Genomic DNA, 27,395 nt, shown 5'->3' with positions numbered 1-27,395 from the left:
CTGCAGGCAAGAGACAGTGAGTGTGTGTAGGAAGAAATGTCAAACACATATAAAACCATCAGATCTTGTGGGAACTCACCATTACGAGAACAGCATTGGAGAAATTGTCCTTGTGATCCCATCACTCCTACCAGGTCCCACCCTCAACACATGGGTATTGTGTAGATTACAACTGGAGATGAGATTTGGGTGGAGAACACAGAGCCAAACCGTATCAGACATTCTCAGTGCATGAATCTAATTGACAGGCAAAATTATTTTTGAACATGTAAATAAATATCTACAACTTTGACTCAAGTAATTTCTGAGTAAGTTATTGACTGAATAAAATAGTTTCTAAAGTAAACAAAAATTCTAAGCACATTGACATTGCAATTTGTTATTAATGGCCACTTCTATTACAAACATAAATATTCCTGATTTTAAGACCTGAAAATTAAGTGGTTGATTTAATATCAATTGTGAGTGACATTTAGTTAAAGAACTTTAAAGTGTTAAATTTTTTCAAGAAAGAAATATATCTGACTAATCCTACTTCTTTAGAGAATGATATTCCTAGAATATTATAATATGGTTCATCACACTATTTCAACTTAATAAAATTAGTTTTTAGTAAAAAGTGACTACTTTTAATATATTTCAGAGTCATCAGTAAAAGCCCCTTCAAATTTATTATTTTGTTCTTTTATTTAAGAAGCATTTATTGAGGCCTTATTCAAGTCATTCAGAATATATCTGTGAACAAAATAAACCAGATTTTCTGCTCTCATGAAGCATAAATTATAGCAAGAAAAAACAGAAAATAGGAAATGTACATATATAAAGTAATTAATTGTTTCTTGATGTATTAAATGTGAATAAGTACTTTGGGAAAATGTGAAACTTTGTAAGAGGATGGGGAGGGTGGGGCTAAGATGCTATTACAAATTAAAAGAAGATGATCAGTTAGTCTCATTGAAAGAGTGATACTTGAATCAAAACTGTAAGGAATTGAAAGAATTAGCCACACAGATTATTCCAGGCAGAGAGAACAAGACTGATCTATTCGAAGATAGTTTTGTGCAAGGGCAAGAGTGTTGAAAAGAGACTGGTAGAAGGCCATTGCCTAACTAGAGAAGAGGTCATGAGACTCAGATCAGTGGGAGCAGATGTGGTGAGAAAAGGCCAAATTCTGAATACATTTTTTAACTGAAGCCAACAGAATCCAGTTAAGTGAGTCACCATTGTGGACCTTTGCATAAAAAAATGTGCTGTATGTAAATGGCCAACCCCATAACACAAAAATGTTTAGTACTGAAAATGATGACATGAATACTCTCATACATAATTAATCTTCTTTTAATAAGTTATTTCCCAGAGCCTGATTCTCCATGGAAAAATCACTAATTGCACAGCTGAAAACTAACCCCTATATGATAACCACCTCACCTCTCTGAAGGGGTCTGGCCTAAAACAGTCAAATAATCTGATTTTTTTTTCTCTTTACTGTAATAAAAAAAAGTTTCTACCACACTTGGACAAGAGTAGTTAGAGGAAAGTGCAAAAAGCATTTATATCTATTGACTATGACAGATACCTTTTATGTAGTTGAAATCTTTGATGTTCAAATTATCATTTTTCTACTTTTATGTCATCCTAATAAGAGATAAGATAACTCCACTGATATCTGAAGAGTATAAATACATTACAGGGGAAAATGGTATCGCCTTGCCAACAGATTAAGTAACTAAGGAAATAAGATGAAATTGGACAAAGTGAAACGGGTTGAATGTCAAGTGGAGGTTTTACATAGCTGGGTCTCAAATGAAGTCTCAGGAGAAAGAGGAGTAGCAGGAGTTATTTAAAATTAGACTAGTCATATAACGAGGACAGGTGATAGGGTTTAATAGGTCCTCTCCAACTCTCATACCTGTGATTTCATAATCAACCAGTCATTCCTCTCCAAAGGGCATTTTCTTCTAGCCTGCTTTTTTATGTGTCAGAACATCCTATCTCTGAAATGAAAGAGAATTAAATATTTCTCAATGTTCCTCTTATCCAGGCAGGTTTATTGTTTGTGTTGTGGTTTTGTTCTTTGCCTTTACCTTAAGTGACAGAAAAGACTAAATGAAACAGACAAACTTTGAGTTAATACTGCTTTAGGTAAGAACACCTAAGGCTCTTAACTTTTCTAGTCCTTCTGAAGAACTGTCTCCTGGTGCAGCAATGGCTTCTAAATCTCTGTGTTGTCAACAGTCAGGGTTTCTCTGTACCTCTTAGAAGCAAAGGGAATTGTTGGAGAAGGTGGTGTTGAGGCAGGACAGTATCTTGAGGTGCTTGGAAGTGGCCCATTCATTCAGAAGGCTCAGGAAAAATGAGGTTCACAATATGTGGAAACTCCAGGAATGTAGGGGTCACAGAGGACTACATAGCTCAAATAAAATGTTTCTTTCCTTTCCTTTATCAATGAAATTGCAGTTTTTTGTAACACTGTGGGAGGTAGTATAGTTTAGCAGTAAAAACCATTAAAATATAGACCCTGGAGTTTTAGCCAGGTTTAAATCTTAGCCCTGCCATTTAGGCAAGTTTCCTATCTTCTATTTCTGCCCCAATTCCCTTATCTGGAAAGTGGGGTTGAGGACAATAGGACCTGCCGTTAGAGGTATGTAATAAACATTAAATTCATTGCTATGTTTAGAAAAAAAACTCTGAAAAATGCCTGGCACATAGGAAGTGCCGTATAAATGTTAGGTATTACAACTACTTTCTTTTCATGCTGCGAAAGTGTTCAAGAAACATAAATCGGCTGTGGTACTGTTCTAAGTCATATGTTGGGGAGGAAAATAGTTACTCTGCTCAATTTTTAAAATTATATTACTTCTTTTAGATATTGACATTTAACTTAGCATATAAACTTTTTCTAAAATAAGTGTAACTTTAATGTTTTAAAAGTAATATTTTTACTTTCTTATCTTTCCTGTGATGCTGAATTTTAGAAAATAATATACTTTCTAAAATTGATAGACTCTGACTGAATTTAGGCCATGCATCAGTCTAAGCTTTTAATAGTATTTATCTACTGGGTTCAGCTAATTTTACGTATGTACTTACAACTCATGAAACAATTTATATCAGCCTATTTCTTCTTGAGAGGGATTTCCAGGTTCTCAGGAAGTTCTGCTATCTCTCCAGTTCCTGCTCTCTTTATATTAGATCAGCACATGCTCAGAAGTTTTGCTTTTTAATTAGGATGTTGGGTGGAGAGAGGTTAGGTTCAATTCATAAAGAGATAAGCAGGAAAAAAAAATGATGGAAAGAAGTTTTAAGAAAAACCTAATCGTTCAAAAAAGAAATTCATTATATGCTTAAGAAAACAAAATGTATTCAATTTTCTGGGGCTTATGTATTTATTTAGAGACAGGATCACTCTCTCTCCCAGACTGGAGTACAATGGCATAATCATAGCTCACTGCAGCCTCAAACTCCTGGGCTCAAGAGATACTCCCACCTCAGCCTCCTGAATAGCTGGGATCACAGGTGCATGCTATCACACCTGGCTATTTAAAAACGAAAAAAAATTTATAGAGATGGGGCCTCGTTATGTTGTCAAACTCCTGGCCTCAAGTGATCTTCCTGCCTTGGACTCCCAAATTGCTGGGATTACAGATGTGAGCCACTACGGCTGGCCAATATCCTGGGTTTTAAGCTGACTGAGATTGATTCTAAGAGCTCTAGAAGACATTTCAAGGAAGTCAAGGGTTTTAAAAGAATTTATTTTTGACCATATAAATTCCCATGTGGTTATGAAAAAAAATCTCTTTAATTATTCCTTTTGTGTAGAAATTTAATAAATGTAAAAGCAAAGCAAATCTGTAATAAAAATATATTAAACAACAGACAGCTAATTCACATCAAGACAGAAAAAAAAAATAAACGAAGTGTCTTTCTTGTTCCCAAAAGTTCTAGCAAGTTGAAAAATTCACATATAAACATAAATAAAATATACAACAGGCTGGGAACAGTGGCTGATGCCTGTAATCCCAACACTTTGGGAGGCCAAGGCAGGCAGATTACCTGAGACCGGGAGTTTGAAAGCAGCCTGGTCAATATGGCGAAACTCCATCTCTACTAAAAATACAAAAATTAGCCAGCCGTGGTGGCGTGAGCCTGTAGTCCCAGCTACTCTGGAGGCTGAGGCAGGAGAAGCACTTGAACCCACAGGAGGCAGAGATTGTAGTGAACCAAGATTGGCTACTGCACTCTAGCCTAAATGACGGAATGAAACTCCATCTCAGGAAAAAAAATATATATATATACAACAGAATATACCGAATGTGATCAGAGAAGTACACAGTGCCACTGAGAGTTCAAAAGAAAAAGTGATCACTTTTAATTGGGAGGCTTTCTGAAGGAGATGACAATTTGATTTAAATGACCTCAAAAAATTGATAGGATTTTAACAAGGTACAATTGGAAGGGGAAGTGGAAGGATGTAAAAGAGAAAAGAAGAAGACGCAAACTGTCAAAAAATTTCTAGGTGTTTGGAAATATTAACATTATCTAATTTTGCAGAAGTGCTGTACGGAAATAGATGAAGTATAAGTGCAACGGCTGGAAAATGACATTGAGGACATAACACAGGGGCCTCAAATATCAGACTGTATTTGTATTTGGTTTAATAAGAAATAAAGAGATAATAAAAGATCTTAGGCCGGGCGCGGTGGCTCAAGCCTGTAATCCCAGCACTTTGGGAGGCCGAGACGGGCGGATCACGAGGTCAGGAGATCAAGACCATCCTGGCTAACATGGTGAAACCCCGTCTCTACTAAAAAACAAAAAACTAGCTGGGCGAGGTGGCAGGCGCCTGTAGTCCCAGCTACTCGGGAGGCTGAGGCAGGAGAATGGCGTAAACCCAGGAGGCGGAGCTTGCAGTGAGCTGAGATCCAGCCACTGCACTCCAGCCTGGGCCACAGAGTGAGACTCCGTCTCAAAAAAAAAAAAAAAAGATCTTGAACAAGGGGCTAATTCGATTGTGCATAAGAAAGCATTATTGAGCAATGGTGTAAGAGATGACTCCCATGAAGAATCAGTGAACTAGAAGTGAGATGCACTTGGAAATAGTGACAGTGATGGTCTGCCTTCCATGCGTTGGGATGTTTCTACTCTGCTCCCTGGTGAGATAGCCCAACAGACATGCTGTGTGAATGTGAGTTTCCATACTTTAAGTGGAAGCAACTGGATGTACAACTAATTGACAGCTTCTCAAATTAAAGAAGCAAACTGAAACTGTGCCTTAATAAAATTATTTAAGGAGGAAAAAGTGATGGATAATCTTGAGAAGACTTAGGAGAGATGTAATAGTGGCCTTTAAACTTTTGTGGAGCTAATGAATACGTTATATTGCAAATAGTCCCACAAGGCAAAATTAGATATAATAGGTGCATATAAGCTTATTTTTTAAAAAAGGAAAATAATTTTCTAATCATGTTGAAATGGAATGGGATGCCTTGGAATACAATAATTTTTTCTGCATCTGGCATGTGTTAACCAGAGATCAAGTGATCCCTTAGGGTAAAATGTCATAGGTGAAATTTAAGGACAATTAGTGGTTAGACTAAGTACAGTTTTATGTAAACTACAAATCTCTACTCTTAAACCTTGGCATTTTATGAAGGATTTTATTCATCTTCTAATTTGTTAACTAAAGAATGAAGTTGATATCACAAAAATAGCAATTTAATGTTGTATATTATTTTACTATATTCAATAATATGCAACCAATATGATATTTACTCTAGACAAGATTTATAAGGTACTATTGTCTACATAATTAATTATGTCTTACCTGATCACTGACAAAAAAAACTCATAGCATCATATTTTGATCATACTGAAAACTCCAAATATATCACTGCTTAATAAGTGAAAAACAGTTTCAAATTATTTCAAATTAGTTATAACGATTGACTGTGAACATGGCCAAACATAAATAGGAGCATAATGTGTGTTTATATAATTGTAGCTAATTAGAAATTTTTCTGAATAGGCTAACCATTTGAGTATTTATTCATGATATTCAGTGGTATTTCAATTATTTCTTCCCCAATTATGTTCTAAGTAATCAAAAGTAAGGTAAATTCAAAAGTGATTTGGAGTTGCGCATTTAGAGAGTGGATTCTGGGATCTCTCTTCTGTACCTATGCCACTCTTCTCCATTCAGTCATATAATTAGAACACTCATGAAATAGCTAAGATAGGTACTTATGAAATATTACAGCATTATATAAAATAGGAGTAATGTGTTAATATAGAATGTTAAACACAGTATTATTTTACAGTTTGTCATATAAAGCAAATAAATGAATACATATTACATTTATTAAGCCACTAGACCATAATTTCACCTTGATAAAACATTCATTTATTCTGAATAGTTTTTGCCTCATTGGTCTAAATATCCATTGATATATCTACAGGCAGTTCCACTAGCTTCTTTTCTTTATGCCTTGTTCTTACTTTGCATCTCATAAATGAATGAGTTTAAAGTTTATATGCAACATTGCCTATATTTTTCTGTTGGAAAGCACAGGAGAGAAGATGCTTGATTTCAAGTAAACACTAAATTTCAGCATCTCATAAAAAATTTCATTCCAATCAAATTAGATTAATCCAACATCACATTTGCTTTATATAATATCTTGTTACATGATTCTTGCTTCCTGTCACAATATGTGAGCAGGAAACTAAGAATAGAATGAATTCCCCTAAGAAGATGTTCAAGATGCTATCCCAACAACCCTTCGCAAACTTCAAATGACTGAAATCATTGGTTGGAATAATGAATTTCAGACCAAAAAGTACTTTATGCCGAGCCTTGTGCTATTTTGAAAGCTTTTATACATATTAGCATGCTTCCTGCTCCTCGGTGATCTGATTACCCATCATTCATAGGACTAAAGAAAGATAAGACTGTTTTAAAATAAGGCAAGTTCTTATTTAGAGATATGAAATGTTCAGTGAAATATAAAACTGAAAGTCTTAGAAACTCTTAAATGTTTCGTATTTATATATACGTGTGTGTATATTCTGAGTTAGTCCACTAGCGTCTCTAAATATCCTCATGTACTGACTGTCTCTAAAGATGTGAGTTAATCAAAATATCTAGTAAACTAGAATTAAGTCAGGAACTGGGCTAGATTATTTAGTGACTCATAATAAGTCAGAATTTTATATATCCTTGGCGGTACTCCACTTCAAGGCTCTTGTTTAATAAAGTGGGAGGCCCAGTGTTAAGCTACTTTTGTCAATAACAATCTGTTATGGCAAAAATACTGCTTTCTGAGCTCAAGTCTAGTGTCCTGTCCACTATATCAAAATATGTTTCCTTAACCTTTCATCTTAAAATTTTTCTTTCCTGCTTACAAAGTCTACATGTCACACAATGAAAATGCAATATTTAAGTGAAATAAAACTTTTTTTGTTATTTTTACAGGATTTTACATTTCCACCCCAACTGGACCAGGAGGGAGAAAAGAACATGTGGGACTTTTAAGCCTCCCCTTGGACCCCACTTTGGAGCCAGCTTGCCTTAGTTTCTGGTATGTTGTAGACACCTGTTTAAACGCTGTCTTATTTAATGGGTAACATTGCCTTGCTCAGGCCACCAGGCTCACATTTCACTAAGATGTTGACTAAAGTTTTAATGCATATACTATTACTTTCCCAACTGATAAGCAACAAAACATTGATAGACTCCTCTCCCCATCCCCAGCAACTCCAAAACCCAGAGGGAGAAAAAGGTTGTTTCAAAGAAAGTAAAGAATTTAAAAAGCTCTGAAAAGGACTTATTCTAATGTTGTAGGCATCCAAACATTTTTGCTTCTTTCCAAACTAGGTATCATATGTATGGTGAAAATGTCCATAAATTAAGCATTAATATCAGCAATGACCAAAATACGGAGAAGACAGTTTTCCAAAAGGAAGGAAATTATGGAGAAAATTGGAATTATGGACAAGTAACCCTAAATGAAACAGTTAAATTTAAGGTTTGCAAAACACTTTATTATTTATATTTGTATTCTTTTTGTGGTGGTACAATTATATTTAGAATGATACAGTGAAAAAATTAATTTTCTGAAGATAATCAAGTCACTTTCTCTACTTGCCCAATCTACCTCATATTTTATCTTTGAATATTTAATTTTCATTTATTCATTAGCCTATTAAAAACCATCATTGAGGAACAATGTGCTAATGAAAATACAGCTTATAATGGTCCATAAAATACATCGAAGCCTTTTAGAATATTTTGGCTTCCTTCAGCAACTTTCTAGCATAGGCCAACCATTTATCTCTAAGTCCTCTGCCTACCTACAATTTTCAGCTTTTCACAAATACCACTTAGGCCAGTCCCGCCCTTTTCTACACCTACGCCCATCGGCATCCACCCATCCAGCCCCACTCTGATTTAATTTCCACATGTTTCCTTTAGGAACAAATTATATGAGCTGTATCATTGGGAAGTCTCTGATCATTTATTTCACATTAAGGTGAATTAATTTTTCAAATAACACTTTAATGTGTTCTCTTCCTGAGGGTCTTTGCAATTAAAATATGGCATAATAGAGGCTATTAGTTTGACCAAATTAATAAGGTTTTCAATTGGTAATTTCAAACACGAGAGTATCATTTTCAGAAGATGTATATTTGGACAGACACTGCCATCATCAAAGGCTTCAGATTTTCCCCATGACTTGGTGCAAGGTAGGCAATAATTAATAACTCTTAACTGTTTTCCTCCCATCTATCTTTCCTTCCTTCTCTTCCTTTTTCCTTCTTTTCTGTCTTCTTATTTGATCCTTTTGTGGGACGTTTCCTCTCCAATTTTGTTTTCTGATCATTCAAAGAAGGCTAAATGGAACGGCGGGGGAGAAAAGAGAGAGCGGAAGGGGAAGTCAGTAATGCAGTGGCCAAATGTGGCTGCACTCACAGAGCATCTTTTCTAACGTAATATAATTGGGTCCATTTTCTCACAGCTCATGGGGTGGTGCGAGAGTGTCAAGTTCTACAGATATGTGCACTTTGGCTTTGCCATTTTGTTGTGAAATCATGAACGAGTCACCATAGTCTCCTTGAAATTTAATTAGGTCATATGTGCAAGTAAGAAAATAATACTTACTGAAATCATGTCTGGTATGAAGTAGGTGGAATGGATAAACAAATGAGTGAATGAATGAGTGCTGAAAATTAAACAAGATCAATGTATACCATGTACCTAGCATAGCAAGTAGCATATAGCAGACATTCAATTTATGTCTTTCCTCTTCTACATAGCACAGGATCCAGGAAAGTACAGCTAAAATACCCACTGTTCCTGATTAGAATGGAATCAAATCATTTCATATGCCTCTCTGAATTGCAGGTTGCTTTTAATGCTTTAAAAAACAACATCCTGAGTGAAATAGCATTGGATGACATTAGCCTAAAATATGGGATTGGCAATGTTCCTGAGAACCTAATATGTTACCTCTAGCCACTGGACCTTTCTTCCAAGTCTGGCTCTGTGTCCTCCAGCCATCACCCTTGCACAGTATCCCACATCAACACCCTGGGTGAACTACGACCAGTAACAGCTGGTCCTGAATGATCATTTTACACTTATACTTTCTCTCATCCCCTTCACCTCCGGTGTGTTTTCTCTTCAGGCTTTATATGCTCTAAGAAGGCAGAAAACTACCTGAATGTTTAATTTATTGCTGAGAGAAGAAATTTGGGAGAAAATTGCTTTCTCCTGCCAGATGATATATATTCATGACAGAGTACATTGGAGTATGCCAATATCATAAAAAAGACACAGACAGACAGAGAGATAGAAACTGTAACAATACTGACTAACTCAGAAGGAAGACGCCATTGGAAATTTAGCCAGTGTGAACACATAAATAGGGAGTTGGGTTCAGCAGAAGGATTTAAAAAGCATGATCTGTCAAGATTTCACTATGTATTAACCGGTCACCATATAGTTTGAGGTGACAACATTGAATCTCTAAACAATATTGACTCTCTTGGGCTCACAAGAAGAATCAAGTCAGAGAAGATTAGAATGGAATCAAATCATTTCATATGCCTCTCTGAACTGCAGGTTGGTTTTCATGCTTTTAAAAACAAGATCCTGAGTGATATAGCATTGGATGACATTAGCCTAACACATGGGATTTGCAATGGGAGTCTTTATCCAGAACCAACTTTGGTGCCAACTCCTCCACCAGAACTTCCTAGTAAGTAACGTTCATGTGTATTTTGTCTTATTAAATCATTAATGTCAGGTGTGGAGGCTCACAGCTATAATTCCAGCATTTTGGGAGGCTGAAGTAGGAGGATTGCTTGAAGCCAGGAGTTTGAGACAAGCCTGAGGATTATAGCGAGACTCTGTCTCTACAAAACAAAACAAACAAACAAAAATTAGCTGGGCACAGTGGTGCATACCTGTAGTCCCAGCTACTAGAGAGGCTGAGGCAAGAGGGCCTCTTGAGCCCTACAGATTGAGGCTGTTGTGAGCTGTAATCATGTCACTGTACTCCAGCCTGGGCAACAGAGTAAGACTCTGTCTCTAGAAAAACAAAACAAAACAAAAAACAATAATTATTTTCAGGTAGGCCTTTCTTTGGCTTATTTTCATTATCTCAACCTACTGGTATTTATTTTTCCTGAAAATCAAAGACTTTAAAATATAAGCCAAGTGGAGGCTAGCAAAATATTACATGTTACACATAAATCCACAATGAAAATCACCTTTGTTATCGAGCATATTAATGATCATTTTAGTATCTTTTTATAATTGAAAGTAATAAAGGAGCTGGTTTCCATTTTGTTTTCACTGGAATACAAACAAATGTTGTATTGGCCATGTGGCATAGTCTGTAATCTTTGGGGAGGGAGCCCTCAGGTTTTTGTGGCCTTCCTAAGGAGTAATTTTAAGAGTTTAGTTAAGTCTGAAACCTACTGTGTCTATTTTTTAAATAATTTAATAGCAATGACTAATCAAGCCTGGACTTTGAACACACAGACCTAGATCACCTAAAATATTTTTGTCCTAAATAGTGCCTGTATTAGTCAGCGTTCTCTAGAGGGACAGAACTACTAGGATAGATGTATATATGAAACGGAGTTTTTAAGGAGTGTTGACTCACAGAATCACAAGGTGAAATTTCACAGGGTGAAATCTCATCTGCAAGCTGAGGAGCAAAAAAGCCAGTCCAAGTCCCCAAACCTCAAAAGTAGGGAAGTTGATCGTGCAGCCTTCAATCTGTGGCCAAAGGCCTGAGAGCCTCTGGCAACCCCTGGTGTAGGTCCAAGAGCCTGAAAGCTGAAGAACTTGGAGTCCGATGTTTGAGGGCAGGAAGCATCCAGCGTGAGGGAAAGATGAAGGCCGGAAAACTCAGTCAGTCTAATCCTTCCACGTTCTTCTGCCTGCTTTTGTTCTAGCTGTGCTGGCAGCTGGTTAAATGGTGCCCACCCAGACTGAGAGTGGGTCTGCCTCTCCCAGTCCACTGACTCAAATGTTAATCTTCTTTGGCAACCCCCTCACAGACACACCCAGGAACAATACTTTGTATCCTTCAATCCAATCAAGTTGGCATTCAATATTAACTATCACAGTATCTTTGTAAGGCTTTGGAGTATGTTCCCTTCATGGAGCCACTCATGTGTTACTGCTGAGAAGTGACCAAGATTCACAGTGTCCTACAAGTTCTTTTAACTCAAAAGAACCAAATCGAGCCTGTGTCTACTTGTACTCTTAAGTCAAATTGGAACCATGACATTTCAGAACAAAACCCATTACCATTCAAATTATCCATGTCAAAGAAGACAATCACTTTATACTACTTTCAGATTCGGGATTTGACAGAAAAACAAAGGCAAAAGAAAAATGCCTATGATAATAAGTAATAACAAACATCCACTGACTTTCTATAGGGATTTTTTTCACTACACTGTTGTTTTTATGCAAAAAAAAACCCGCTTTTTTCTTTGGATTGTGGTGGTTGGAAACTGACTTAGCTCTATGGCTTTGTTTGAGTTAAATCTCTTGTGTGTTTAGTTCTGCATGGACCTGATCCCGCAAACACAGTACTTTTTCCGTTTCTCGTTTTCTTCCAAGCACACTTAATACTTTTACCAAATTTATGTCAGCAAATCGGTTTGGAGAGCCTATCCAAACTTGGTTTACTTCCAAAATTATATATTTTTCTGCTTCCAATCTTCAAGGAAAAAAAGCAGACTTTTCAAATGAGTGACTTTAACAATGAAAAGGTTCTAAAGATTAATTATGGGTATTTGAGAACACGTAACAAATGAACTACCATTAGGTTGAAGATAGTAGTTATATTGTCATATTGATCCCATGCCACCATATTGAATGAGCACTTACATTCCACCAAAAGATTGGTTTGCTTTTACTATCTTGTGTATTAACATGTTTAGATGCTTATATGAGATACATATATAAATTACTCAATATTTAATCATTCATTCAAATTTTATAAATATCTGCCATCTGCAAAACACTGCAGATGAAATGTAAGATGTAGTAATAACCATTAATACATGAAAAAATTATATAAATAAATATTTAAAGCAATGTATAATTATGTGCCCCTAAAGGTAATACATGAGAAAAGTAAGTGATAGAGGACTTTGGAGAAAACAAAATGTGAGCAAAAGAAGGCTTTAAGGAAGCGTGCAGATAAAAGACAGAATGATACTCATAAAATTGATGACAAAGCAGGAAAGTACCATACATTCTCATGTAATAATATTGGTCATAAAATTGTGACAAGAAGTGAGTTCCTTCACAGCAAACTCTAGGTCAAATTTACCTTTGCTTTACCAGTGTCTGACTGGTTCCTAACATCACAATAGCTGGTCATCAGTAAATACTATTACAGATGGACTAAGCCCCTCTCTTTCTCTCTCTTTCTCTCTTTCTCTCTCTGTCTCTGTCTCTGTCTCTATCTCTCTCTATTTTGAATATACTCTTATTTTGGTGACATGAAATGAAACTTTTGTTAAACAAAATTTTGGCACCAAAACTAAAGTTTGGAAGTGATGGTAGGGATGGATGTAGAAAAATATACTCACATAAATGCAATAATTTTGCATTCGTGGCATTGTTTGAAAATAATTGTCTCACTTCATTTTGTGTAGGTGACCCACACCCTACCTATTTATTATATGGAACAGTTTTGTGCAAGAACAACATTCAGCATCATTAAAATCATAGATGGCTTGATAAATATTAATTATCCCTACAGATACCAAATATTAGCAACATTTTGCTATTTTGATATTTCAGTCATTTAACATGATAGATTTTCTTGATAATTCTGCTAGTTTGTTCCTCTATTTATTCATAAATAATAAAGAAGAAAAATTTTCTGGGAGGAAGTAACATAGATTCTTAGACCTGATATTTAAAATGTAGCAACATCTCATCACTACCTAAAATAGAAAATTTGAGGTAATTTTTTTACATCATATCATACATAGAAACAAAATGTTAAATATGGTTTCTTAAGTTAAACATTTATCTATATGACCCTTATAGTCTTCATATTTATATTCCAATCAGGAAGAGAAAAAGATAACACCTTGATGTCAAGCTTGGTGTCCCCGTCTATTTTAACAATAGGGAAATTATAATGAACGAATAACCCATCTGATTTGAAAATACAAACTTTAGAATCTGCCCAGAGTCTATTTGTTCCAGTTTCCAAATGGTTCACTTCAAGACAATATTTTTCACAGCAGAAAATGTTAATTACCATCAAATGTATTCTGAACAATTTCATTCTAATGCCATTTGCAATTGGTTCAGTGAAATTCTTATTTGAGCAGAGCTTTTTTGGTTCCAGATCACTAACTTGTTTAAGCAGTAATAAAAGGAAACCATGGCTGACTGGCTAATAGCCTTTCTTTGGCTTCGTTTAGAGCACTTAGGGAAGAAAACAATCCCAGACCAGTGACTGAGTAATAAAGCTCAGTTTCCTCCCTCTTTCCTAGGAACCCACGTTGTGTCTAGTTTCAGGAAATGTAAGTTCGGCTTCCATAACCACAGAGATTCTTCCATTTCATGACTTTAATAACTTTCTGCTGTATCAGTTCTACAATTGTTGCTCTGTGATGCTGGTACAGATGAATTTAAATGTGGGGATTGCACTGAGCACACTTTAAGAGAGTAAACATTCCATTACACGACTACCATGCCAATTTAAAACAATTTTGATGATTCATGACAAGATACCTACTGAATAGAAATAGGTGTATACAAAACAAAATCCATATTTCAGGCCCCTGGCTTATTTCTGGGGCTGTTAAAACTAATTAAAAGCAAAAAGAAAAACAAAACACCTAGCTATAGTACTAGATATTACAATATTCACTCTATTTCCACAGTTTTTCTTTATTTCACCATTTTTAAAACCATTTTCTGCTTCCAAATGTGAATTAAAGGTAATTGGGCATGGTCGGGTGCAGTACCTCACACCTGTAATCCCAGCACTTTGGGAGGCTTGGGGGGCAGGTCACTTGAGGCCAGGAATTCAAGACCAGCCTCGCCAACATGGCAAAACCCTGTCTCTCTGAGGGGGGGGGGGGGGGGGAAGTTAATTTGGAAAGTTTTGTAGATGTGACCTAATACTTAGAGCTAAATAATCTAAGTTTAGTTCTTCATGTAGATATGAATCAATCAGTACCTGTCTACCTCTCTACCTCTCTTGAAATTGATGGCCATATTCAGCAGTGAAATTGATGGCCATATTCAGCAGAACTGCTTGCTTTCTATATCGTTAGTATGACTTATAGTGAAACCTGTAGCAAACTCCATATTAACTGCAAACATATACACTTGTATCAGTGTGTTTTGGGCTGTTTTATTTTGTTTTAACTATTTTACCTCTAAAACTAATAGCCTGAGCCAGGCACAGTGGCACATACCTGTTGTCCGAGCTACTCAGAAGCCTGAGACAGGATGATGCTGTGAAGTCAGGAGTTCAAGGCTGGAGTACACTACGATCATGCTTGTGAATAGCCACAGCACTCCAGTCTGGGCAACAGAGTAAGACTCAATCTCAAAGCAAGACAAAACAAAACAAACTAATAGCCTATGTTTTTGAGCTCTCATTGTCTGGATTTTTATTAATAACCAAATTTAGAGCACAGAGAATAAAAATCTGAACTTTATTGTTGCACATTTAATAAAAATATTTATATCAGGAATGATCACTATAACTTGTTAATGAAAACATAAATTTTGATAAAATGAACACAAAATTTTATGGAATGTTTAACTTTAAATTACAACCTAAACTTTTAAAATGCTATTTGTAATACCAAAAGATTTGTGTATCTATTACAATAATGATGAAAAACAATAGCCAATTTTGAAAATTAGCCACTTTTTATATATTCAAACATCAATCAATAGGCTGTATTATTTCTCAAGCTACATCTATTAATTCTATCACATAAAGTATCAATCAAAAATCTGTTTTTCCCATATTCTCATTTCTTGTTTTGCCATAAATATTTTTAATTAAAGCCCTGTCATTGTAGATGAAAGCTAGGCTCTTCTCCTTTCCACCTCTCAGTAAACACCCCTGCGTTAACACACATTTCATGGACATCAGAAGCTTAAGCATGGAGTAAAAATGACATGCATCAAGGAAAATACCTATCCTTGGCAATCACTTTGCCAAATACTGCATGTTATTTACATAGTATATGCAGTGAAAATCCCTAGTGGCATAGTAAGAAATTAATCAGAACACAAGTGTTTGAGAGAACAGCTCCCAGAAAAAAAAAAAAAAGAAGGAATTTAACACTGTAAATGAATATAATTCCCTATACCAGACAGGCTATTTTACTCTCTTTCCCTGGCTGAGGATGTTTTACCTAATGGCACAGCATGACTGTGATATCTGGAATTACATTTCATTAATCTTTAGTTTCTCTATTAGAAGCACACGCCACATCTCTGCTAGATCAACACCACCATTAAAGTAAATTGTGTCGTCATATTTAGAATGACTTAAAGTGCTTTTACCAATTCTTTACAGTCATTTATATGCAGAGAGTAACTGATCTATTTTATCAGGCCAAGGATCAGAGATGTCTTATTGGTCAGTTATTTGATAATAAATTATAATTTAAATGCATTTCAAAAAGTACTTAAGTATTTTAAAGGGATGCATTTTCCAAGACTTGTGTTTAGTGGAGAAATCCTAAGTAAACTGCCTGCCTTGACGGGTTTAACTATTACAGTTGACAACGTTTGAGTTCTTGTTATGTACTCATTAACATCCTACCTACTCATCTTTAAGTATAGCACACTAAGTGTTCAATTATGTCAAAATCCAATGCATTTTCCAAATCTCAACTATTTACTATATCAGGAATATAAGGTTTTACATTTTTTCCTGTTACTTGAGGATAAAATAAGAATAATGGTAAAAAATACAAAAACATTTTTTTAAAACCCACTATTGGCCACTGCTACATTTGTGAAATAGGCAGTTACTTTTTCCCACTCTTATATTTGAGTGGAATATTTGTCCCTGCAGTTAGTTACACATTCCCTCCTTCACTGGTCTCATTAAGGATTAAAAGAAGTGTTTCATAGCAATGTAGAATTATTGAAATCAAATGTGCCATGTGTATGTAGAGGTTATAGGATTGTGGTAGACCCTTCTTCCGAAATCTTTGTAAATTAGTCATGATTTCCTGTTGAGAAGTTGCCCTTATTCTCCATTGTTGTTCTTTCTTTGGTTCACATGCCTTTCTCAGCACCCCGTGTACACTCTCTTCTTCCTTCTAGGTTTACCCATCCTTGACTTTACTTGTCAGTGTTTTCATCCACTGCCCTTTTTTTATTAGGTATATATGAAGTGCCAATTATAGAGACTCAATTTAAACCCTGCTTATGGCAGTGTGAACCGGATGGTGGAAATTATTCAAAGTTTAATCAAACCAATAGGAGACAGTAAAGTACCATGGGATGAGCTTGAGATTAACCACGATGAGGTCTTGACTTTGACACTAGGTGGCTGTGTATGGCATTAACAAGCAAGTGAATATCTGTAATTCTCAGATTTTCCATTTAAAGCTGAAATAATAATAGTAATTACCTAATCCGCAAGGTTGCCTTGAAAACCAGTACTAAGTATGGCAGGTAATGCACAGGAACATTTCTTAAATTGTCTCTAATTTTACAACGATCCAAAAAATCCTTAATAGATATCTAGTTGTCTCCAAGACAACTAACTCAGAGCCACAATTTTCATCCAGCAGCTCCAACAAATCCTCCTCTTATGCACTGCATTCTCTCCCCATATGAGATAATATGCATGGAAACACTTTGCAAGCTTTGGTAAAACATTTCATTATTTTGATAAGTTCATCTGGGTCTAGACAAAGCTGGCCTTGGAAGGCATGTAGAACAGGATCATGCCCTATCTCTTTACTGAACAGGACAGGTTGGCAAGGATCCCAACACTGAGTCAGAGTAATTGCCTTCTCTCTCCCATCATATGCATCATGAAACTCAAATCTAAGCAGTGCGTTACATGTAAATTTTGAAGATGCACATGAATTTCAGGTGATTTACAGAAATAAGGCAGATGATATATGAAAGAGAAATTAAAGAAGAGGGTATGGCTATAGACCCTGTCATAGATGTACAGACACTTAATTATTCCTCCCATAATCTGATTTCTAGTTTATTGGGGGTAAATAATCCCAGTATTATATGCCTTTAATAATAGAAAATAATATATTTATTCCAGTTTTCTGCATTCTTCAAATTAGGTCACTTTTCTTCTTTTGGTCTTATTTTAAAACATAATAATGGTAACAAGAAGTAGATACAATTAGAATGTTTAAAATAGTTGTAGATTTTTTACATTACTTTAGAATTTGTTTCTAATAAATGAAACACCAAAGTATGTTAAGAATTTTATAAAGTTAATCTACCTACTTAAAGGGTCAGACTCTGAGCTGGAAGATCTGTGCTCTACTGTTTTAATAAATTTGCCTTACTAAGTTACCTGTCTCCACTCGGCTTCTGCCCAATGTTGGCTACCAGATCAGAGCATTCATTAAGCAAATGAAGTTTCACTTTGTCGCCCTTTCCTTACTATCGATGTGCAGAATAGTGAAGCTTCCCCTTAAGACTACCAATAAATAAATAAATAAAAGGGAAAAAAAGGAAAATCAAGAATTGCAGAATTAAATGATTTACTAGCCTTTCTCATTAGAGGGTGGTAAATATTGAATTTGTTTTATTATAAGTATTATATATTGTTTTATTATAAGTATTATAAGTATTGAATAAGTATTGAAAGTATATTCAATACTTTATTATAAGTATTGAATAAATATTGAATTTGTTTTATTATAAGTAAACATTTTCTACAGTAGGGATTTGATACTTTAGTTTATGAAACCTATTTATAAAAGATATTTGACAAAAAAGTTCCTTTGTACAAATAATTTTAGGGGAGTGCTGTACACTATCATGCTTTCTTGAAGATTCACAAGGGCCTTAAGAATACTAAAGAAATTTTGAATAGTTCTTATCTATTTTTTTTTCAATTTTCTTTTTAACTTTTAAGTTCAGGGGAACAAGTGCAGGTTTGTTACACAGGTAAACTCGTGTCATGGAGGTTGGTTGTACAGATTATTTTATCACCCAGGTATCAAGCCTAGTATTCACTACTCATTCTTCCTGATTCCCCTCCCTCCTACCACTCTCCACCCTCCGAAGGCCCCAGTGTGTGTTGTTTCCCTCTATGTGTCCATGTGTTCTCATGATTTAGCTTTCACTTCTAAGTGAGAACGTGCAGAATTTGATTTTCTGTTCTTGTGTTAGTGTGCTAAGGATAATGGTCTCCAGCTCCGTCCGTGTCCCTGCAAATGTCGTGATCTCATTATTTTTTATTACTGCATAGTATTCCATGGTGTATATGTACCACCTTTTCTTTATCCAGTCTATCATTGATGGCCATTTAGGTTGATTTAAGTCTTTCCTATTTTGAATAGCACTGCAATAAACAAACATGTGCATGTGTCTTTATAATAGAAGGATTTATATTCCTTTGAGTATATACCTACCTGGTAGTGGAATTGCTGGGTCAAATGGTATTTCTGTCTTTAGGTCTTTGAGAAATTACCACACTGTCTTCCACATAGTTTAACTAATTTACATTCCCACCAACAGTCTATAAGTGTTTCTTTTTCTCCACAAACTCTCCAATATTTGTTATTTTTTGACTTTTTAGTAATAGCCACTCTGACTGGTGTCAGATGGTACCTTTTGCAAATTATGCATCTGACAAAGGTCCAATATCCAGCTTCTATAAAGAACTTTATATGAAAATTTACAAGAAAAAGAAATTTACAAGAAAAAGAATAAACAACTCCACAACAAAGTGGGCAAAGGACATGAACAAACACTTTTCAAAAGATAACATACGTGTAGCCAACAGTCACATGAAAAAACTCAACATCACTGATCATTAGAGTTCTTTTCTATTTAATCTATTAAGTATTTTTCCTTTACTTAAACTGCAACATTTACCCTTACATGACTAAAATTTACTTGTCAAAATTTGTATTCTAAGAAATGTAATTGAAAATTCACTGGCATATGGTATTAGCTCTCTGAAATACGCATTGTGTTACTAATGATTTCTCATTGCTTTCCTTTTCAGCGGACTGTGGAGGACCTTTTGAACTGTGGGAGCCAAATACAACATTCAGTTCTATGAACTTTCCAAATAGCTACCCTAATCTGGCTTTCTGTGAGTCATTTCTTTTCCAGGTCATCAGAAACAAATCTCCATATGAAATGTAGATCTCCCCTTGGCACAGCAAAGTAGATTATCAATTTGTCAAACATGGGTACACCTGTCATGTCTACCTATAAGATTGCTTAATACAACAACAAAAATAACAATAATTCCTAAATATATACAGCATTTGTTTCATGCCAGGCACTGTGTTAATGCCTAATATACATTATTTCATTCATTTCCCACAAGAACTTCTTGAAGTAGGTGTCATTATTATAATTCCAAATTTAGAAGTTGAATAACAACAGTGAGAGAGCCAGTGTTACTCCAGACACCACTTTCTAAACCACTTTCCTTGTCTGTGCATATAATGTCTACAGTGTGTTTACAAAGTTTGCAATTTCAAAGGACAAAGACAATGGAAAGTATTAAAAAGTAAAGAACCTGTTGTAGCATTCACACTTTTTGCAAATATACACTGGAGTCAATAAAGCAGATAGCTACAGTAATGTAATTATTTCCAGTATAAAAAATAAAATTATAAGAAAGATCACTAAAAATTTTGTCTAGAGAAAATAGTTTGCTAAAACTGCCTAAAGACTACCTCTAGGTCAATGTTCCTAAATAGAGAAACTCATATAGAGATACATAAAGATTGGGTTGGAGATGCAGATTCCCTAGCCCGTCCTACAAAGGTTCCACTTCAGGAGTTTGGGTTGGGAAACAAACATCTTTCCATGACCATGCCTGGTTAAGACCACTAAGCTAAATGGAGAATTCTGTCGATGAAAGAAATGCCCCAGTGCTGGGGAAAATGTGTCGTCAGAAAAAGCCAACCTTCTTCCTTCAGATGATCAAGAGATAAGAGAGCATCACTTTTATAGGTGCATATAGGGTCAGTATTGTAGACAGATAACTCATCCCCCAAAAAATAAATAGCGACTAATCTAATTTGACTTGTTTGGGGAAACAGAGTTATCTCTGCTTCACACTGAAGACATCTTTTAAACATCATTTGAACAAAGTGATAATCTGAAAAATCCAGCAAGCAGTGGAACATTGAAACAATTTGGAGAAATTTATTAAATTTAAATGTATTTGTTTATTCGACAAATGTGTATTCAATACTTTATTTCCTTAGTCTGAAGTAAGTAAAGAAGACACAAATGTAGCACAGTATAGATGGTGACTCAATATGTTGTCAGGCACAAAATGTCCAAAATACTGTTATAATAAGGGTAAAGGCAGGACTCTGTGGAGAGACGTGGAAAGTCCTTGACATACCAAAGTAGGAGACAACTGTTTCTTGAATCGCCAAGAAAAATTAAGTAATGGTAATGGGTAAAATTAGAAGTATGAAGGGATTTTGCACCATGTTATGAAGTTTGAATTCCATTCTGAGAGCACTGGGGAGTTATTTGAATAGTTTACAGGAAAATGGCGATAAAAAGGAGCTTGCATTTTAGATCAGAGATCGATGGTAAGGGACAAGAACCATCAGCATCACCAACTGGGAGATGAGGAACTATAGTTATTTGAACTCTTGCCATGGTGGCAAAGGACATTGAGAAGTAAATGGGATTCAAAGGATATAGGAGGTAGTATTAACAGGCTTCGGTGATTGACTGGATGTGGTAGGAGAAAGGAGGTTAAGGAAGGTGCTGAGGTTTCAGGCATAGAGAACTGTGAGTGGGTGATTAGTAGTGCCACTGAGATAGGAAGGATAAGATAAATGAGTTTGCAAAAGAGATAATTCTACTTTTTCTTTAGAACATGTTGGATTTGAAATATGTACAGCCATAGACAGTAAATAAGTAGATAAATTTGCCTGCATTTCAAAAAAGTGCAGAAAATAAAGACTTAGAAATTGTTACTATATAAATATAGTTATATTTCTTAAGAGTGAATGAGAAAACTAATGGAGAATGAGAGAAGAAAAAAATCTGAAGGTTAAATCATTTCAGAAATCAATAAAAACAAGAAGTGTTTATTGATGCTGTTTGTCTTGTTTCATTTTGTTTTTGTTTTTTTAATGAACTAAATGTAAGTAAATGAAGAAACTTTTAAAATAAATATTAAAGCTTACTTGTCCTATAGATTGCATTTTAATTACCTAATTTTCTTCTAAATTTGATCATGGAAAATTAAAAAAATAAAACTATAATTTTGGTATCTTTTGATATTCATAAATGTTATATTGTACAGGTAAAATAATATTTGTAAACTTTGATTAAAGTATTCCATTTCATAAAAATATCAATTATACTAAATAATTTCAAATTTAATTGAAATATTACTATAAATATTACTGAATAAACCAATATATTTTCTCACCAAAAAAAAAAGTAATGAAAGGAAAAAAGAAACACCTCAAAATATTGATTTTCATGAAATGGAAAAAAAATTTTTTTTAAGTTATTTGAAATTCTCAAGAGAGTGAAGCTTTTAAGAGAAATCACCAAGTGTGTTCCAAATTAAATGTTACTTCTTACTTTTAAGGTGTTTGGATTTTAAATGCACAAAAAGGAAAGAATATACAACTTCATTTTCAAGAATTTGACTTAGAAAATATTAACGATGTAGTTGAAATAAGAGATGGTGGAGAAGCTGATTCCTTGTTCTTAAGTAAGTCTGCAATCTGAATATTGTAAAGGTTGTGTAGCTCAAGATGTTGTTCTGATGGAAAGAGCATTTCTTAATAAATGTAATCACTCTTTTACAACTTGCAAAATGAAAATACAATAGTAAGGTGGCGTAAGTTTATGTGGAGCTTACAATATAGGGCATATTTAAAATAGTGACAACATAATATTTTTCTTGAACGTTCTTCACAAAGCAGGACTAATTATTTTCACTTTTTAAATTCATTTTTAATTTTCATGGGTGCATAGTAGGTGTATGTATTTACGGAATACATGAGGTATAGGCCTACAATGCATAATAATCACATCCATGTGAATAGTGCATCCATCACCTCAAGCATTTCTCCTGTCTTTGTGTTACAACCCAGTTATGCTCTTTTAGTTATTTTTAAATGTGCGGTAACTTATTATTGGCTGTGGTCACCCCATTGTGCTGTCAAATACTAGATCTTATTCATTCTAACTATATTTTTGTATCCGTTGATCATTCTTACTTCCCCACCATTCCCACTACCCTTTCCAGCCACTCATAACCATCATTCTACTCTCTATCTCCATGAGTTCAACTATTCTGGACAATATTTTTGAGTCATCAGTTCCTACCAGCTGGTATTAATCGGCTACCACAAGCACTACACATTGGAGACTAGAAGCGAAGGACACCCATTATGTAGTTCTCTTTATATGTACATCGGATGTCCAAAGATAACTATTAAATCAGTTTTTATTTTACTTCAAACTACTCAAATTGTGTTGTTATACAAAATTTTTTAATGAGTTTTACTTTACATTTTATTATTACTTTGGCTGTGTCTCTAGTACTAGCTGCTTCTATATAGGTACCTGAGAATGCTTCAAAAATTGACCAAAGTTTATTTCTCTTTTTTATTTATCGATTATTTTTAAATAAGCCTAGGGAGAGTGTACTACTGTAGAGGAAATTTTTGTGCTGTTACAGAGTGTACTATGATAGAGGAAATTTTGTGTATTCTATAGATCATAGAATACATGCTAACACACTAAAAAGTTATCGTCAAACACATGATAGCTAATATGTTATTTAACTACCACTACCACCATTTTGTTGTTGCTGTTGTTGTTGTTGAGATGGAGTCTCGCTCTGTCACCCAGGCTGGAGTGCAGTGGTGCGATCTCGGCTCACTGAAACCTCTGTCTCCTGGGTTTATGCAATCCTCCTGGCTCAGCCTCCTGAGTAGATTGGATCACAAGTGCCCACCACCATGCCCGGCTAATTTTTTGTATTTTTAGTAGAGACGGGGTTTCACCATGTTGGCCAGGCTGGTCATTTTTAAGAAAAAGGTGTCTCTTGATAAGTCACACATTAAATAAAGATGTTCAAATGATCCATTTTGATGAATGAAATGATACAACTAAGAAGTGTTTTATCGCCCCCCCCCCCACCCAAAAAAAGTGTTGTATCTAATTGTGCTTTGGACTTGTATTCATCATTTATAGTAAAATCTGATCTGTTAGATATGCAATCAGGGTACAATCACATGAATGCTGCAACTACTCAATGAAAACTCCAGAGAACATTTTCTAGAGTGCATCAAGGGACAGTGTGGTGGGGAGGGTTCCCCAACATTTTCATCAGTCAGCCCTTATGCAGAATTCTGCAGCAAAATCTCACAAAGTTATAGAGTGTGAGCTTCCTGGGTTTTTGGGAGCCCAGGATTTTGGGAGTCACACATAGAACAAATAAAGAAAATTTTGTTGTGATTAGAAGGTTGGAAAGAACTGAGGAATCTGAAATCTGGTTCTTTTATACATATATAAAAAATCTTAAATAGTATTCCCATTTTAGATCAAATTATTCTTCAAATAAAAATTTCAGACTTCTCATCATCTAAAAAAAATAAAATGTGTCATTTCACCTGTTAATAGTTAAACAAATCATTGAAAAGTAAATAAGAATTCCAGAAAGATCTCTGAGTTATTGTTTTAAAATTTGTAGGCAGGAAGGTCTTTTAAAACTGAATCACTTTCAGGGCTTCCCTTATATAAAACTTTTTAAAATAAATGTAGTTTTTAATTAGCTGAAATATAGTAAAGAATGTTTTATTGTTTATGAAATCCCCAAAGCCGAGGGATTAAGGGGAAAATGTTTAAAAGCCACCATGCAGTTAATATTCTCAATCTCTAAACAATCCATCCTTCAGATTAGGTTTATGATTCAACACACAAAAAATACTGAATATGTTTGGTTAACAGTTTACTAAAGGTGACTATAAACTCCATTTTTTTATAAAGATCTTTATAAGTAGTCATTTATCTGGGATACCATGAGCTTTGAATAGCAGTGGTACTAAGTCAGATATATTATAAGTAATTCATCATTACATTATAGAGCTGCACAAACCTCAAGTAATATCAAAAAAGTTTAAAGAGAAGTTGGCTTTGTTGAAGAGTGTTCAAAATGTAAAAGAATATATGCGTTCATTTACTTATGGCTGCTCTATGAGCGAGCCATGTAGCATGTAGCCCTATGTCCGGCAGATGGAACTGAGATGTGGGGTACATTTCCTTCTAGATCCAAAGGATCATTTCACTGATTGTCTCATTTTCCTTTGGAACAGCTGTGTACACAGGGCCTGGCCCAGTAAAGGATGTATTCTCTACCACCAATAGAATGACTGTGCTTCTCATCACTAACGATGCGTTGGCAAGAGGAGGGTTTAAAGCAAACTTCACTACTGGCTATCACTTGGGGATTCCAGGTAAGAGACCATAAATCACACATTGCGTCATAACTTTTGGAGCAAAACAGCAAAGGTATACAGAATTTCAAGGCCAAAATCATGATTTTAATGCTTTCCTTCTGTGACACTCATTCTTCCTCATCTTAATGAAGATTATCTTTCCTCCTTTACATCTGTATCACGATTACCTAAGTTTGTTCAAAGTAGGAAGTCACAAAAGTTTTTAGCAGACTTACTTGGACCTCTCTGATGTGTAAGGAGTGTTGAATTTTGTTCACTGAAGAGGGCCATGTTAAATGTTAAAAGTAGGATACTTGACCCTGTAAGGAAGGAACACTGTCATGTTTCCCATGTCAAGAACGTTTTCAGAGAGCAAAGAAGGAAACAGGCAAGAGAGCTGTTGGCATGCCAACAACATTCAATTAAATAATTAACATCATTAACTTATTGGAGACAACCGGAGTAAAGCACTGCAGTGTAGGAATTTAATGCTATTTGCTGGCATGCCCAACCCTCCGACACTGGGTGTTTTATTATATCCATAAAATAATCAACAAGAGCAAACAAAATAGTGGCATGTTCATCATGGATATATGTATATGTATATATATATATATATGGATATATATGAATATGGATATATATATTTATATATCTAGTATTTGCATATATTTACATTCGGCAGTCTGCAAAGAAATTTTGCAACTTGATACTCCCCTTGGACTATGATTTGTCTCATAGAACTGCCCAACAACTCAGTGGTTCTCTCCAGGTGCAAATATGTTAGAAAAACAGAATATATGCTACTTCCTACATCTCTCTTTCTCTTTCATAGGAAGAGAAATATTTGTGGAATTGATGTCTTACACTTGAATATCTAGAAAAGAGGTAGGATTGGATAGTTCGTCTTCATCTGGCCTATTAGCTAATACAAAATCCAGCTACTATTAGGTTACGTTTATCTTTGTTCCTCCACTCACAACTGGCCAGGACTTTTGACACCATCCCAGAAAGCTGCCTGCTTTAATCTTTATGGCAAAGAATTAAGGGGTCTATCATCTGGCCTGAAAATGAGCCACAACTGGTATTATCCATGCTACTTAGATAGAAGTAAGTGGTAGCTCAATTGATTAATCTGGATTTTGTGACTGATTTTAGAAGCCACTCTACTTACAAGCAACAGTGACATGGATCAATAAAAAATAATTAGTAAACACTTTGAGATCTACACAAAATTATAATTTATCTTATCATGGAGTACACTAAAAAGAATAAGTATGGAAAATGACATGATTTTGTTAGGTAAAGAAGAAAATACATTGAGATGCAAATATCAATAGATATGTATTTACATAAGTGTGTGGGGGGGAAGAATTTAACTTAGAAGAAAATTTGATCATTGCTTTAGAAAATGTTAATCAACATAATTTTAAAAATGTCATCTTGAATTGAATCACTGATTTTTTTTCTTATTTTATTGCTGATGATTATACTATAACCTTGTTTGTTTGCCAATTAGTTTGAACCTATTATTTTAATTTAATTCAACATTTGAGTTATACTTTTAAAGTATAGATGGGTGATGGACATAGATGAGGACATTTTGGTAGTTAATAATCGAGCACACTTGAGATAAAACAGACTGGTTATGTAATGTTCAAAAAAAAGCTAAATCTTTCTTACTGTTATATAGAAAGTAAATTAGTTAATAGCAAACTTTAGATGACAGAAAAACACAAAGTGTTACCACCAATACCTTTATATGTAAAATTATGACCCCAATTTTTTTAATTATTATATAACGTTTGGCTCCTGATAGAATAGTCTTTGCACAGTACTGGCTCCCACAAGTGACGTCACAATAAAGTCTCCTCTCAAGAAATTTGGAAGAAGGTGGCCATCTTTGGCCAGAACAATTTTCTGTGAAACTCTGCCATAATTAGATCTTTCTGACTTAATTAGAGGCCTTTGTTAGCAGTGTGAACCACCTAGTTTTCTGGTCTATTGCACAATTATTCAGAACCTCTTGTGCAGAACACACACATTTCCACAAAAATTGCTGCAGGAAAGCATGATGAAGAATGAAAAAACAATAAGTAAAGAAAGATGGAAACATATGAGAGTCTGTAATGGGCATGCAGGAAAAAACACCAAGCCAAATTTGCAAATAATAAACATTCCTGAAATTGAAAAAAAAAAAAGCAGAT

At 34.9% G+C, this 27,395-nt stretch overlaps 1 protein-coding gene across 1 annotated transcript in view; it reads left to right on the top strand.

Moving 5' to 3' along the window:
- Window positions 1–27,395, top strand: part of TMPRSS15 (transmembrane serine protease 15) — a 132,599-nt gene that overhangs the window by 49,799 nt on the left and 55,405 nt on the right. Inside the window, exons 11-16 of the mRNA XM_003895602.5 lie at window positions 7,472–7,577; window positions 7,874–8,024; window positions 10,121–10,256; window positions 19,746–19,835; window positions 22,326–22,451; window positions 25,066–25,206. Coding sequence (XP_003895651.3) covers window positions 7,472–7,577; window positions 7,874–8,024; window positions 10,121–10,256; window positions 19,746–19,835; window positions 22,326–22,451; window positions 25,066–25,206 — 750 coding nt within the window. The remainder of the gene's footprint in view (window positions 1–7,471; window positions 7,578–7,873; window positions 8,025–10,120; window positions 10,257–19,745; window positions 19,836–22,325; window positions 22,452–25,065; window positions 25,207–27,395) is intronic.

This window comes from Papio anubis, chromosome 4, assembly GCF_008728515.1.
Source record: "Papio anubis isolate 15944 chromosome 4, Panubis1.0, whole genome shotgun sequence".
NCBI classification, from domain to species: Eukaryota; Metazoa; Chordata; class Mammalia; order Primates; family Cercopithecidae; genus Papio; species Papio anubis.
This window is presented reverse-complemented; position numbering and strand designations above follow the sequence as displayed.